The sequence below is a fragment of the Pelodiscus sinensis genome, chromosome 2 (assembly GCF_052426305.1).
Source record: "Pelodiscus sinensis isolate ZL-2025 chromosome 2, ASM5242630v1, whole genome shotgun sequence".
Classification (NCBI taxonomy): Eukaryota; Metazoa; Chordata; order Testudines; family Trionychidae; genus Pelodiscus; species Pelodiscus sinensis.
Window position 1 is genome coordinate 20,761,855 of NC_143053.1, and position 14,188 is coordinate 20,776,042.

Consider the following 14,188-nt stretch of genomic DNA (forward strand, 5'->3'; position numbering starts at 1 on the left):
CGTGAGCACTTCAGGAGGCAGGAGCAGGAGCAGATTGGGGGTAGGGTATCTGGCTAGGAGGGAGGGTGCAAGGAGGGGTAGGGTTGCCAGGTGTCCGGTTTTGTACTGGACAGTCCGGTATTTGAAGGTTTTTTCTGGGAAAGAAATTGAGAAATTACCAGACATATAAAATGCCTGGTATTTTCTAATTAGGTAAGTTTTATTATAATTAGGTGTATTAGTCCTTACCTGCCTGGCTGGTAGATGTGCTCACGCTGTCTGAGTGTGTCTACCCGCCAAGCAGTTCGCAACTACTCTAGGGAGGGTATGTGGGGAGGAGGGGGAAAAATTGAATCCCTGGCAAACTCACTCGTCTGCCAGGGTCTGCATGTGCCCAGGTCAGTCTCGCTCTCCCCACTGTCTCTTCCCGAACTCCCCAGTCCAGCCCTGCTGGCCCCGTCCAGCCCTGCTTCCAGCAGCCGGTTCCCCCCCGCCACCCACCAATCTCCCCCGGTCAGCCCCGCTGCCACCGTCCAGCCCTGCTTCCGGCAGCTGATTCTCCTGTCCTCCTTCTCCTGATCTCCCCCAGCCAGCTCCTCCTCCCTCTGTGCAGCCCTGGTTCCACCACCTGCCCTCTCCGATCACCACCACCGGACAGCCCCGCTACCCCCAATCCTGCTTCTGCCACCTGCCTGCCCCCTCCCATCTCTGTGGGACAGCCCCACTGCCCCCTACCCTGCTTCTACCACCCACCCACATGCCCGGATCTCCACGGGACAGCCCCACGCCCTCAGTCCTGCTTTCGCCGCCCACATCTCCGCGGGACGGCCCCACTGCCCCTCAACCCTGCTTTCGCTGCCCGCCCAGATCTCCACCGGGACAGCCCTGCTGCCCACAGCACTGCTTCTCAGTGGCTGGTTCCTCCCCTGCTCCTCCCAGCCTGCCCCGCTCTGCTCCGCTCCCAGCAGCCATGCTGAGGCCCAGTATTTTTTCCCCACAGCCCGGTCTGCGGCCCATAGTTTTGGAAACACTGATTGGTGTCTTAGCTCTGCCCCATGTCAGCAATAGCAACAATCAAGATTGAGAGATGAGTGAATGGACCATACGAAGCTTTTTGCCTTAAGACCTCTCTTGAGCAAGTGACTGGTCCCATTCCGAGCATGCATGTTGATGTGCTGTGGAACCACCACATGGATGTTCTTCACTCTCGTTGATTGGGAGAACTCCAGAGACCCTACTGTCCCTCTCTGATTTCTGTTCGGTCAGGTCATGCAGTCCAATACCCTGTTGGGGCAGGAGTGCACCTGGCAGTATTTTTTCACTGTTGTGTGTAATCCAGTGTCTAGTGATGAAGCTTTTCTGGAAATTTTTCCTCTAATTTAATTATCTTGTTCTGTGACATTTCCAGATAGCAAAAGGTCTTGTCTAAAACAGATTAAGCCACTGTAAATGCTCCCTGATGATTGTGGTGCATCACGTGTCTGTGAGGAAAAATACTTTCAAAGGGTCATGGAGGCAATAATCAGTTGAAGTTTCCTTGGTCACTCGTGGAGAGAGAGCCTCAGTTGATTGACGTTGTTAATTGAGTGCCAGTGTGGATGCAACATTTACACAATTGGCCTCCTCTCATCTCTGACAGCAGCCAGAGCTGAGAGCTCCTTCACATGAGTAATGTGGTACAATCACGTTGATGAAGGCAGAAGGTAAGAAGTGCCTGGTGACCTACAGTCTAAATTACAACCTCAGAGTTTTTCAAAACTCAGACATCAGTGTATCAAGAATGCAGCCTACAGGGAGTACTGTGTGCCATTTTGCCTGGAGAATGGAGACTCTTTAGGGTTTAAACCCGATTCCCACATTGGTAAGGCCTGGGAGTGCTGCGGTGGCTAACTGCTACTGCTTTTCTGAGTAAGGGTTTCATGGGCGCTCTACTTCATGTGCCCCTCAAGCTCTTGTTAAGAGGATTTCTGCTAGCAGCTTCAGTTTGCTTCTCACATCTGGTCTATGCTTCTTCGTGCCACTCTCTGAAGTTACAGAGAGCAAATGGACAAGCTGACCTCAGTTCCTTTTCTGCCGCCTTGACTTGAGATGGGTCTCCCATGTGCCTGCCTCAGCGTTTCCTATGGTTGTTGTTTAGTGAGTGTTTCAAGTTCATCTTAGCTGTTGTTAGTATAGAATTAGATTGTTGTGAGGGGTTTCAGTTTTTCCTCTTCCCTCCCTTTTGTTTTATCCCTCATTTTTTTGAAAAGATTATTTTGCCTGCTGGGCAGGCCTCACTCACCAGGTTTCAAATGCTGTTTCTCTTGCCAGGAAGCTATCCTGATCAGTGACAGCCACTCTGCATGTTGCATGGGAGAATCCTGTATCTCTCAGAAATTTGACTGACTAAACTGGATTTTACATCCCTAGTACAAAGGTGCCTTCAGCTCAGTATTCCTGCCCAAGGAATAGTGTTTGGGACGCATCCTGTCCACATAGATTTGGTAGGTTATGAAAAGCAGCAATATAAGAGCTTTATAAAAGCACAGGTGGGGCCAGAGCTGTGTGAGATTAAGGGAACTATTGTGTTAAAGGGAGCTGAGGTAAAATATACCGGGTGTGATTCTGGTTACTCCTGACATACGTGAGCGTTACTTCATTGAAGTCAGTGGAGTTACACTGGTATAAGCTAAGTCACTTCTGCACCAAGTAGTTACTGACTTTTTTTTTTCTGTGTAACATTTAAACAGTGGTGATTGATTTTTACCATCGGTTGACCTTACTGCATCAATGGATACGTAGTGACATTGATAGTGCATCTTTTACCATTCAAACTAATAGACATATGAATTTAACTTAGAATTTCTGTGTTCATCCAGGGCATTCACCCTGCACAATTGTATCTGAGGAACAGAGGAGCTTGTAAAGCTGCTCTTTGAAACTGAGTCATTCATTAGCTGTGTCAATTCAGTTAATGACTCACATTTCACATTGGGAGGACTTAACAATTGTGAGCTGCTGCCTAGATGTAAGACACCCAAGGTTATTTCACTTGCAATCATTCTCAGAATTTTAATCTCAGTATTTTCTTGTGTGTTATCAATCATATAATGCTCAATCTGTCTGAAAAGAACGCCAGTGTAATGTAAATGGTATTCTAATCACTGCATCTAATTAAAAGGGGGAATGAATCACTTGAAATAAAAATGATTTGAAAGATATTAAAAAATAATCACGCAGGAAGTTACCATCTTGCCTCTCTCAAGAGGCAGATGAGCACTCCAAGCATGTAAGTGTATTCAGGAATGATTTTAAATGACAGTGGATAAAATCAGTATTTTAAATAAAATATCTTTTTTTTTACTGGATTTCTTTTGATTTTGTTTGTTTATATTATATTTTCTCTTTTAAAAATCTATTTAAAATGAAATCTAGATTTAACATAATACATGTTAAGGCCTAAACTACTTATAATCTCTTAAAACATTTAAATAGGAAAAAAATATGCTGACTCAGAGTCTCTCAAAAACTTTGAGTAAAGCTGTTTTTCTGAATCGGGGGAGGGGGGGGGGAATGTAACTTTTGAAGTCAAGCTTTATACATATGGCGCAATAGTAGTAAATAAGCTTGATTTTCTAATGTACCAAAAAAAAGTCTTCTCCCCTCTCCTGAACTCCGTGGGAGGGCATCTCACTCCCTATTCGTTGCTGGGCAGACTCTGAGTTTGCCTTGGTTCCCTCGCCCTACCAGGACAGTGAGCCTCTCCCTGAGCTGCCAGCAGACAGAGCCCCAGGAATCTAGGTAATCTTCTTGGGGGTTACACAAACAAAAAAAGTGGCCCCTTTAAAAACTGCGTGAGTAATTGCTACCAGGTGGATTTGAACCTGGGACCTCTGAAGCAGAGTATAGGAGCTGTGGTCTAGGTACCACTTGCATTGCTCAGTAACCACACTAGGTTTTGGCCCTAACAGGCTGCCTGCAGCCTTCTGCCATCTTGCCTCCCTGCGTGGGGCTAGACAGCTCCCCTGTGGAACCCAGTAAGCACTAGGGTTGCTAGGCTGCCTCCGTATTGAGCCCGACAGCCCGGGATTTTCGCCTCCTGTCCGGGAAAAATTAGAAAGTACTGGACATTTTAGGTGTCCAGTGTTTTCTGAATTTTTTTACTGGACAGGAGGCGAAAATACCGGACTGTCCAGTTCAGTACTGGACACCTGGCAACCCTAAACAGGAGATGACCGAGAAACTGTGTTAGCAGGAGAAATTGAAGCCAGACCTCAGAGAAGGGCAACTGTGAAAGGGAAATATGCCTCAGACAAGGAGGAGTGCATCCAGTGGAGAACCTCAGAAAGAGACTTTATTTGAAACTGCAAATAAACAGACCTTCAGAAAAGAGGGACTATACCCGACATGACACTGGGACCAAAGGGACTGTGTTTGAGCAGATTGTATGTCAATAACTGCTCTCTAAGAAGGGGTGTTGGCATGTCACACAGGCCTCAATGGACTTATTGAGGCGCTTCTGGGCAAAGAGAAACTGAGTGCCACAAAATAGCTGTGCCTCATTTACAGTGCACAAAAACAACATGTTACAGTTGGTTTTGAGTTAAATAAAATTGCCTTAATTATTCTGGCTAAATAAGGAAAAAAGTAAGTTTATCAAAAACATGTTTTGCATTTAAAATTGATTTTTTTAAACAAAGGAAATACTATCTGTAGTTAGTGAGTTGAACTGAATATTTCTTGTCTCTTGGTCCCCTGGGATTTTAGAACTAATAAATCTCATCTCTATCTCCTAGTTTTTATACAGAGATTGGAAGAGGAAAAAAAACCCCAAACATTTGTTTTTTCAAAGCTCATAGTTTAACTTTGAATCCATAAGTCACTGAACTAAACTAACTGCATAAACTGAAATGAACAAAATATTTTCTCTTCAACTGAAGTAGAAGCCACTGCTTTCGAACCTGGTTCTGCACTTCCTAGTTTCTGCTACTTATCCACTGGCTTCTACCAGCTCAGTTGTCAGACTTTCAACTTTAGCAGCAAACATGTGTGGCTTATTTCTTAAATGTAATTTATTTTAATAGATTATAATAAGTTTAAGCCTTAACATACATTCTCATGATTTCATATTAAATTTTAAATAAGTTAGCTTGTTAAAAATAAACTTTAATTTAATGTTTAAAAATTTGATTTTAAAATAAATGGAAAAAATAGGATTTTTTTTTCATTGTATCCACCCTGCTCTCTGTGTGGAGCTGGCCTGAGTCTCTCCTGACCCCCACCCCAGTGCAGAGTTAGCTCAAACCGCTGTCCCTCCTTGCACAGAGCCAGCCCAAACCACCTCCCTTCTTCCTTAGCTCCTTCCCCTCCCCCCACCCTACTTCTCTCAGCAGATAGAGCATCCAGGGATCCAAACAGTGGCCCCTGATCCCTGGGAAGCTTTTGCCACAGTCCGGCTCCAGCTTCCTGCCTAACCAGAGGGTGTGGCCTTGGGGTGACAAGAGAGACACACGGGGCAGGGCCCCATGATGAGGAGGTTTGCGGGCCCAAATGTTCTTTGTGCTAGGTATGTGAATGGTTAACTGTTAACTAGTGGGGGCTTGAGCAGCCCCCCACCCGCCACAGGCAGAGAGCTGCTCCAGTCAGAGCAGCCCCCACCTGTGGAGGGGCCCTCCCACCACTGTTTAAGCAGTTAACCAGTTAAACATTACGAGTTAACTAATTGAATAGGATTTTACATCCCTACTTTGTGCCCAGGGCCCTGGTAAATATTAATCAGCTTCTGTGCCAATAGTTTTTATTAGATTTGCATTAGATAAATATATTTTGGTAGCTTGTTACAAATCAGTTTGATGGAGCATATGTATTGTAAACTAAAGGTTTATTCTGCAGCCTCTCAATTTAATTCTACACACTTATCAAGGTACTTGGTCATTATAAGATGCCATATGTACTCTGTTCTCCCAGTGTGTAGGCATCCTTGTTTTTCTGCTGCCCAACATTGCTAAAACCCTAGAACCTAGAGACTGGCATGTAATTCAGTACTAGCTTTGGCTAGGCCACAGAAGTAATGAATACTGTCCTTGTTTCTATATAAATCTTGACTGACAGACATGCATATGAAGAGATCTTTGCACCAGTTCATACTGGCTGTGCTTTTAGGTCCACCTCTTTAGTGATAGTTGTTTGAAACACAGAAGGTACAGTTATCTAGAGTGCTATTAAATGTTTTCTCAACCCAATTGGAGTCTAAAACAAGTGAAACTGAAGTGTTTCATATTTTTTCAATCCATTTTCAGTTCTAGCTTTTCAACCCATAGGAAACAGGAACCCTGATCTCAGCATACCTATGGTGCTTTTAAAAAATCCCACGTCTCAGCACCAGCACTCAAAATCTTATTGAGTATTTCCCAGAGCCTCCTTGCACCTCCATCTCCTAACATTCTATCAAATCTCCAGGGGACTTTGAAAATATTTACAGGAGCACAGCTCTAGGCAGCTCCTGTTGAATTTGTCCTACTCACACCAACTAGCAAAAAGATATTCATCTGAATTTTCTTTGCTGACTTTTACTCTAAAAGCCTTCAGGTCTCAGTGAATGAACTTGTTGAGGGTGAAGCTGGTCATTGTTCCTGATTACTCATGCTCTCAGAATAGGCTTCAGAGTCACTACAAAGTGATGGAAAATGCTCCTTTGTACAAACATCCCTCCTAAGAATGGAACATGCTGCCTTTAAATAAGGGAGTACAACTCCGATGATGTACTTTCATCACTTGCATGGCAATGTGTTACCATCTGGCTACCCCAATCACACCTTGCCATTTGCTTTCTCTCTAAAACAATGTTGTGTCAAGATATCAAATGCTATTTTCATTAAAGCTTGCCAGTTTATAAGAGTCTAAGGTGAAATGAGCAGCGCTCTGTCTGTAGAGGCATGTTGTACGTTCGCAGTGGTACATTGTGTGAAAGGGGACCATGTCCACAGGACATAGGCATACATTCTGAAGTTAACCTACAAAACAGTAAGGAAAAAAATCCTACGTTCTGTCAGGTCTGTTCACTAATGGATTTCCGATTCCAGGAACTGCAGTCTGCCAACTTCAATACCACTGAAATCTTGCTGCACCAGAAAAGGCAAGTTAGGTTACATCCATACTACAGCTGGGATTGACACTCTGAGATTGATGCATCGGTGGTTGTTTTGGCGGGTCTAGTAAAGGCCCCCCAGTCAAATTGATGGCAGATTGCTCTCCAGTTGACCCCAGTACTCTGACCTCAACAAGAAAAGCAAGGTAAGTCGATGGGAGAGTATCTCCTGTTGACACCACAGAGCATAGACCCCGTACTAACTTGACATAAGGTAGTGGACTCTTGCTATATTATTCACACAGCTGGAGTTGCATACCTTAGGTCGAGTTACTACAATAGTGTAGACTTACCTTTAGTTTCTTCCCATTGCCATACTTTTATAAACGTCATCCTTGAGCCAAATCTTACAAAACGTTTCAGTTGTTTATAACTTTTTGCCAAATTGTAACTGCTTAGGCTGAAACTTTCCATTTTGGCTGTGTGCCTTGGGGTGGATTTGGGAGAGGAGGTTATACGGTAGATCTCAACAAACAAGATTGTTGTTAGACACACAAAGTTTTGTGCAGAGCATTAAATGTAAATGCTGGGACAATTTCATAAAAGCTGTAGGTATTGCAATGCTGACAGATGCCTAGAAAATACAGGAACAACATTTGGATCCGCAAAACCTGAACTAGGTGCCTACAATCTCTATACAATGCAGGGGAAAGATTGGTGCTTAAGAGAAGGAGACACACAAACCAGCATGCTAGCCTGGAAGATGCCTAATCCAGTCAATGGGAGGTGCTGAGAAGTAATCAGCTTCTACTTTCTACCCATTCAGTTACTTCCCCAAGGGTATGTCTACACTACAAAGTTAGTTCGAACTAACGGACGTTAGTTCGAACTAACTTTAATAGGCGCTACACTAGCGCTCCGCTAGTTAGAATTTGAATCGAACTAGCGGAGCGCTTAGTTCGAACTAGGTAAACCTCATTTTACGAGGATTAAGCCTAGTTCGAACTAGCTAGTTCGAATTAAGGGGTGTGTAGCCCCTTAATTCGAACTAGTGGGAGGCTAGCCCTCCCCAGGTTTCCCTGGTGGCCACTCTGGCCAACACCAGGGAAACTCTATGCCCCCCTCCCGGCCCCGGACCCCTTAAAGGGGCACGGGCTGGCTACGGTGCCCGTGCCAGGTGCAAGCCTGCCAGCACCCAGCCAGCAGACCCTGCACCTGGCACAGCACAGAGCCACCCACCCGATGTCCCCCAGCCCACCCCCTCTTCCCGGGACCAGGCTGGCGGCTCCCGGGAGCTTGCCCTGGACCGCAAGAGGCGGCACCTTCCTGGGCTAGTGCGGACATCGTGGACCTTGTCCACGATCTCCACACTAGGCACAGGAAAATGGCCGGCTAGGGCAGGAGAGCTGCCAGCCTGGCCACCCAGGAGCAGGTGTGCATGAAAATCAAGGGGGTCCACTGAGACCCCCGACCCTGAGCCCTGAGCTTACAATGGCCGTCCTGGGTCAGACCAAAGGTCCATCTAGCCCAGTAGCCTGTCTGCTGACAGCGGCCAACCCTAGGGACCCTGGAGGGGATGGACCGAAGACAGTGCCCAAGCCATTTGTCTCGTGCCATCCCTCTCCAGCCTTCCACAAACTTTGGGCAGGGACACCACTCCTACCCCCTGGCTAAGACCACTCCATGGACCCAACCTCCATGACTTGATCTCACTTCCCTTTCAACTCTGTTCTAGTTGTAGCCTTCACAGCCTCCTGCAGCAAGGAGTTCCACAGGTTAACTATTTGCTTTGTGAAGAACAACAACTTTCTCTTACTAGTTTGAAGCCTGCTACCCATTCCTTTCCTTTGGTGTCCTCTAGTCCTTCTTTATGGGAACTCAGGAAGAACTTTTCTGAATGCACCGTCTCCACCCAACCCCTGCTTTTAGAGACCTCTGTCCCTCCTCTGTCCCCCCTCTGTCTCCTCTTTTCTAAGCTGAACAGTCCCAGTCTCTTTAGCCTCTCTTCATATGGGACCTGTTCCCAACCCCTGATCATGTTAGTTGCCCTCCCCTCTCCCAGCCTTTCTCTTCCCCTCTCCCACCTCCTTTTCCCAGTCTCCCCCAGTTTTGTTCAATAAAGACAGAGTCAATGTTGGAAGAAACGTTATCTTTATTTTGTACATCAATAAGAAGGGGGGCTAGGGAAGGGTAAGTGGAAGGAGGTGAGGGAGGAATGGGGTACGAGCCCCCGATGGGGAGGACTGGGCTGGCTCTGAGGGCTTCTGGGGGTGGAAGCTCTCCTGCAGCCCCCCAATTGCCCCCTCTCTCCAGATGGCAGCCTGCGGCAAGTGCAGCCGGGCTGATGGCCGAGTGGTGTGATGTGCCCAGTGTGGGTACTCCGGGCACTCCAAGCCAGAACTTCTTTGCAAGCGGGGCACCCCTTAGAACTGTGTGTCCGGGGTGGGGGTCGGGACCCTTTAAGCGCAGCCCTCGGCTAGCCTGAGACAGCATCTCCATGCTCTTAAGTCCTCCTCTGATGCCCTGCCGGCACTGCTTCCGGCCATCCTTAAGCCCTGTTCAGAGTCCACTCAATGTGGACTTGCTAGTTCGAATTAGCAAAACGCTAATTCGAACTAGTTTTTAGTTCTAGACGCGTTAGTTCGAATTAGCTTAGTTCGAATTAACTAATTCGAACTAAGTTAGTTCGAACTAGCGCTGTAGTGTAGACGTACCCCAAGATATGTTGTACACTCCATAGTGGACCATAGCAACCGTGTACCCAAACACATTAACCAATAGTTATCTTGGGCTTTCCCAGATGTTTTAGAGGACTGCAGAAAGAGGGCCGTTGGGAGGAGGAGCTTCATTAATATAAACAAACATAAATATAATATACAAACAGTCCTTGGTATTCCACACTGATGGACATGGAAATATACAAAAAGTACATAAGGTTTTCAGAGAAGACATCACATTACTGAATGCTTAGGTAAATGTATATGTCTGAGTCTAAAATATTACAGAACCTGGTAAGTTTTACTAAAACGTCTTGTAATGGTAACAGTGTATCGGTGATGCTCTAGCTAAGGCTGCTTTTTATTACAAATCCATATTTTTGGAGCAGTGGATAGTATGCATGGGTGTAATTTGTTTTAGGATGAGACTTGAGAGTAAGTGTGTGTACACACACACTCTTACTGTGGCAGCAAGCTTCAGCAGAAGGAGATTGTTGCAACCAACGAGAGAGAGATCTGACCAGAATCTGTTCCTTTTACTTTCATTAGTTTGGTTTTAAGGTGTTTTTGACCTTAGTAGAACAAGGAGTACTGTTCTTTGTGTATTACCAGTTACTTCTAGAATACAACTGAGTTCAGTGTTCTGACTTCAATAATTGGTATCTATGGTCATATGATTCTAAGGAACATCGCTACTGCATGATCCTTTTGTGGTCATATCAAAAACAAAAGTAACTAGAACGAGATAAGGGCTCATAGGGGGGGGGGAGAAAAGGAGAACGAAATCAATGGTTAGTGATTGGCACCTTCACAACTCTTGTAAGCAACTGTCTTTAACAAGCATGGTTGAGAGTTTTTAAACAAGATTTGCTTAATACAGCCATCTTACCCTCTCCGTGTGAAGTGCAAACCAAGTTCTGCTCTTTCTATCTTGATGGGACTTCCTTTGAATTGAGAGGGGTGTATTTCTTCTTCCAGGTGAAAGGGATATGATGGTAAAAGACTTGTTTAAGAAAATACATTTTAATTACAGAAAATATTGTGTAGACTCACACTATGAATAAATAGCCTCCTCAGGCAAGGAGACAATGATATTGACTGAAAATAAGGTGTTCCTTCTATGCAAGTCTGTAGTTCAGTCAAAACCTACTTATTATTCTTTTCCGTGTACAGGGAGAGGTGACATCCAGCCCCAACTGGACAGTGCATTACAAGATGTCAATGATAAGTACCTGCTGCTTGAAGAAACTGAGAAGCAGGCTGTTAGAAAGGCTCTCATTGAAGAACGCAGTCGATTCTGTACTTTTATCTCGATGCTCCGGCCTGTGATAGTAAGTCTTTTCTTCCAGGTTCTTAAAATTCACAACTTAGACAAGTGAACGTAATTTTGAGGTAGAGAAATTAGTAATAAAGGTTTTGAACAAAATCTTAAAGATGTTACTAATTCATAGTCTAACCCTCTCTAACCCCCTCTTTTTAAAATGGGATGTTAAAAAGAGTCCTTCCTTCTTAACTCCTCATGGAATACTAGGACTCACATATATTACATGTGTCTCCCCTCTCCCCCGCCCCGAAATATACATAAATGGTTATTTGGCAGATTCCAATTTGCTCCGATACAGTTTTCTGATACCTTGAGCCACCAATGCAATGCCCTTCTTGATACATTTGAGAGGTTTGAGTATATTTTCTTAAGCTCGGTTTGCCTGAAGCCCAGGAATGGCATTTTGTGTCATTATATGAGACTTGTGAATGGTTGTCAACGCATATGCAATATGTTCTTGATGCTTTCTTACAAAAAGCATCAGTCCCTAAATAGAACCACAGTTCAGTGTTAGTTAGGAGGAAGCCTAAGCAATAAGAAATGAATAGCAGAAAAAACATTCTGGATAAAATTGCCATTGGTAGCTGAAGCAATTGCTGTGGTAATCTGCCATGTTCCTGAAACTGTCAGGACAAAACTAGCCTGTGACGTAGGTATGTGCCAATCTGAATGGCAGATTTATGTAATGACTTAATCTAAAAGAAGTGCACACAAAACCAGCAAAGATTGTAAGTGCAACCATTGTATCTTAGTTTCAGGGATAAGATCCTTAAGGCTGAACATAGAGTGAACTTAGGAGTTCCAATTCCTATTTCAAATGCAGAGAGGGACTGAACTTTTGTTTGCAGAAATCTTTCTAAACATTTGCTTAGATTTCTGCATCTTATGGGTGAAAAAGATGGCTTACTGAGCACGAGGTACAGGTTGACTTGGGTGTGGTTCTCGTTCTTAAATGTAGACCAGTGGTGGACCCATTGGGGTTCTACGTGTGGCCAACGTAAGAACGGCCATACTGGGTCAGACCATAGGTCTGTCTAGCCCAGTATCCTGTCTGCCAACAGTGGCCAATGCCAGATGCCCCAGAAGAGGGAACACAACAGGTAATCTTCATGTGATCCCTCCCCTGTCACCCATTTCCAGACAAACAGAGGCTAGAGACACCATTCCAACCTATCCTGGCTAATAGCATTTGGTGACCCCTAGTTCTTATATTGTGGGAATAAGTAAATAACTTTTCCTTATTCACTTTTTCCAAACCAGTCATGATTTTATAGACTTCTATCATATCCCCCTTAGTCTCCTCTTTTCTAAGATGAAAAGTCCCAGTCTTTTTAATCTCTCTTCATATGGGACTCATTCCAAGCCCCTCATCATTTTTGTTACCCATTTTGTTTACTCTTACCCATGCACAAGGTTGCCAAATTCTGCTAGCTTCTATGTCTGCAAACTTTTTTCCCTACTTGTATTTCTAAAGTGACACGCACATTAGGGACATAAGAGTTTAAGCAGTTAACCGATAAGCTGATGCTTACCAGTTTCTGATACCAGTTAAAATCGGCTAGGGTCCCACCTGCCAGCTCCACGCCCAGACTTCCTCCTTGTTGCCTGGGGCCTTGCTGCCACCGCTGTCTGGAATGCTGATGCAGAGTTCCTCCAGTCTACACCGCAGGGGTCCCTCTGGGTTGCTGGCCGGGCTCCGACACTGGCTGCCACCACACTAAGGGAGTGCCAGCTGTCCCGCACTGCCAGCTCTGCAGCCAACAGGCTCCTGGTATGCATTGGCTACCCTGCAGGCTCTGCAGCTGGTAGGCTCCTAATCCCAGGGCACGCCGGCTGCCAGCCCCATTCCTACAGCACTGACTGCCTGTGCCATGGGCTCTGCAGCTGGTAGACTCCTGATTTTTTTCATGTGCAGGCTGCTGGACCCACTCCTGCCCTGCGCTGTCTACTCTGCAGCCAGCAGGCTCATGGCACATGCTGGCTCCTTGGATGCAGGATCGGCAGACAGGCTCCAACACGTGTCAGGAGCTTGCCGGCTGCAGAGCCCAAAGCACGGGGCAGCTGGCATCTCAGGCATGGAGCTGGCAAGGGACATCTTGGTAGCAGTTGTGGGGGCACCCCCATACATCCCCAGATAAAACCATTTCCCATATAACCAGTAGGATTTTTCATGGCTACTGTTTTTTTTTAATATATATATATATATATATATATATATATTACATTACATCTCTAACACACACAAAGCAAGGGCATATGAAGTGAAGTGTGTGCTGATTGTTCACAACACTGACTGTGAGAGTCAGCTGTTCCCTCTGCATCCAATCAAATGCTGCTATGGTTCAAGCAGCGCACCCGTAGATTCTAGGTATGCACATGCAGTTAGCAAAACTACCCTGTCCCAGGAACCTGTCTTGGTTACAACAATCTTGCAGCCTGCTGAGTTGGAGGACCACTCTTGCAGCCCACTCACTAGCCTAAGTTGTGCATCACTGTTGTAGATGGAACTTTCCAGCCCTTTTCCCATGGGAAATAATAATCTCCTGGACAAAGGCCCATAACCGATGGAGTGATAAATGTTGCACATTGTGGTCTATATATGGCAGTTTTTAAAAACCAGGAATATGGCGACCCTTATTGTTGTGTTTTGAATCTCTTCAGGAAGAGGAAATATCAATGCTAGGAGAAATAACTCATCTGCAGACCATATCAGATGACCTGAAAAATCTCACTATGGACCCTCACAAATTGCCATCATCAAGTGAACAGGTTAGTTCTTACTCCCTACAAAAGGTAGCTTTCTAGGAGGATGGGAAGAGTGTTTACTGCTTGTTAAAACTTTTACTAACTCAAGTGGTAAAAATTACTTGAGTGTATTTTTGTAGGTACCTAAATGCAGCGAGATAACTGTTTCACCTTTAACATTGTACAGTATTTTTCCAATGTGATAAATCAAGTAAATCATCCATTATTTCCTGGAATCTTGCAAAGACCAACACAAAATGCCACGTTGAAAGTAGCAGAGAATAGGGATGTGAATGGTTAACTAATTAAGCAGCAGGAGCTGTAGCAGCCCCTGTCCTCTGCAGGCCCGGCCTGGCA

At 45.1% G+C, this 14,188-nt stretch overlaps 1 protein-coding gene across 10 annotated transcripts in view; it reads left to right on the plus strand.

Moving 5' to 3' along the window:
* The window catches only part of MTSS1 (MTSS I-BAR domain containing 1), a 191,742-nt gene that overhangs the window by 151,889 nt on the left and 25,665 nt on the right, over positions 1–14,188 (plus strand). For 9 of the 10 annotated variants that reach the window (XM_075920153.2, XM_075920154.2, XM_006123574.5 and 6 more), the window contains 2 exons: positions 10,936–11,093; positions 13,748–13,855. In XM_075920153.2, the coding sequence (XP_075776268.1) occupies positions 10,936–11,093; positions 13,748–13,855 (266 nt within the window). Of the gene's footprint in view, positions 1–10,535; positions 10,582–10,935; positions 11,094–13,747; positions 13,856–14,188 lie in introns of those variants that run through there. The other variant, XM_075920157.2, reaches the window with a different exon arrangement.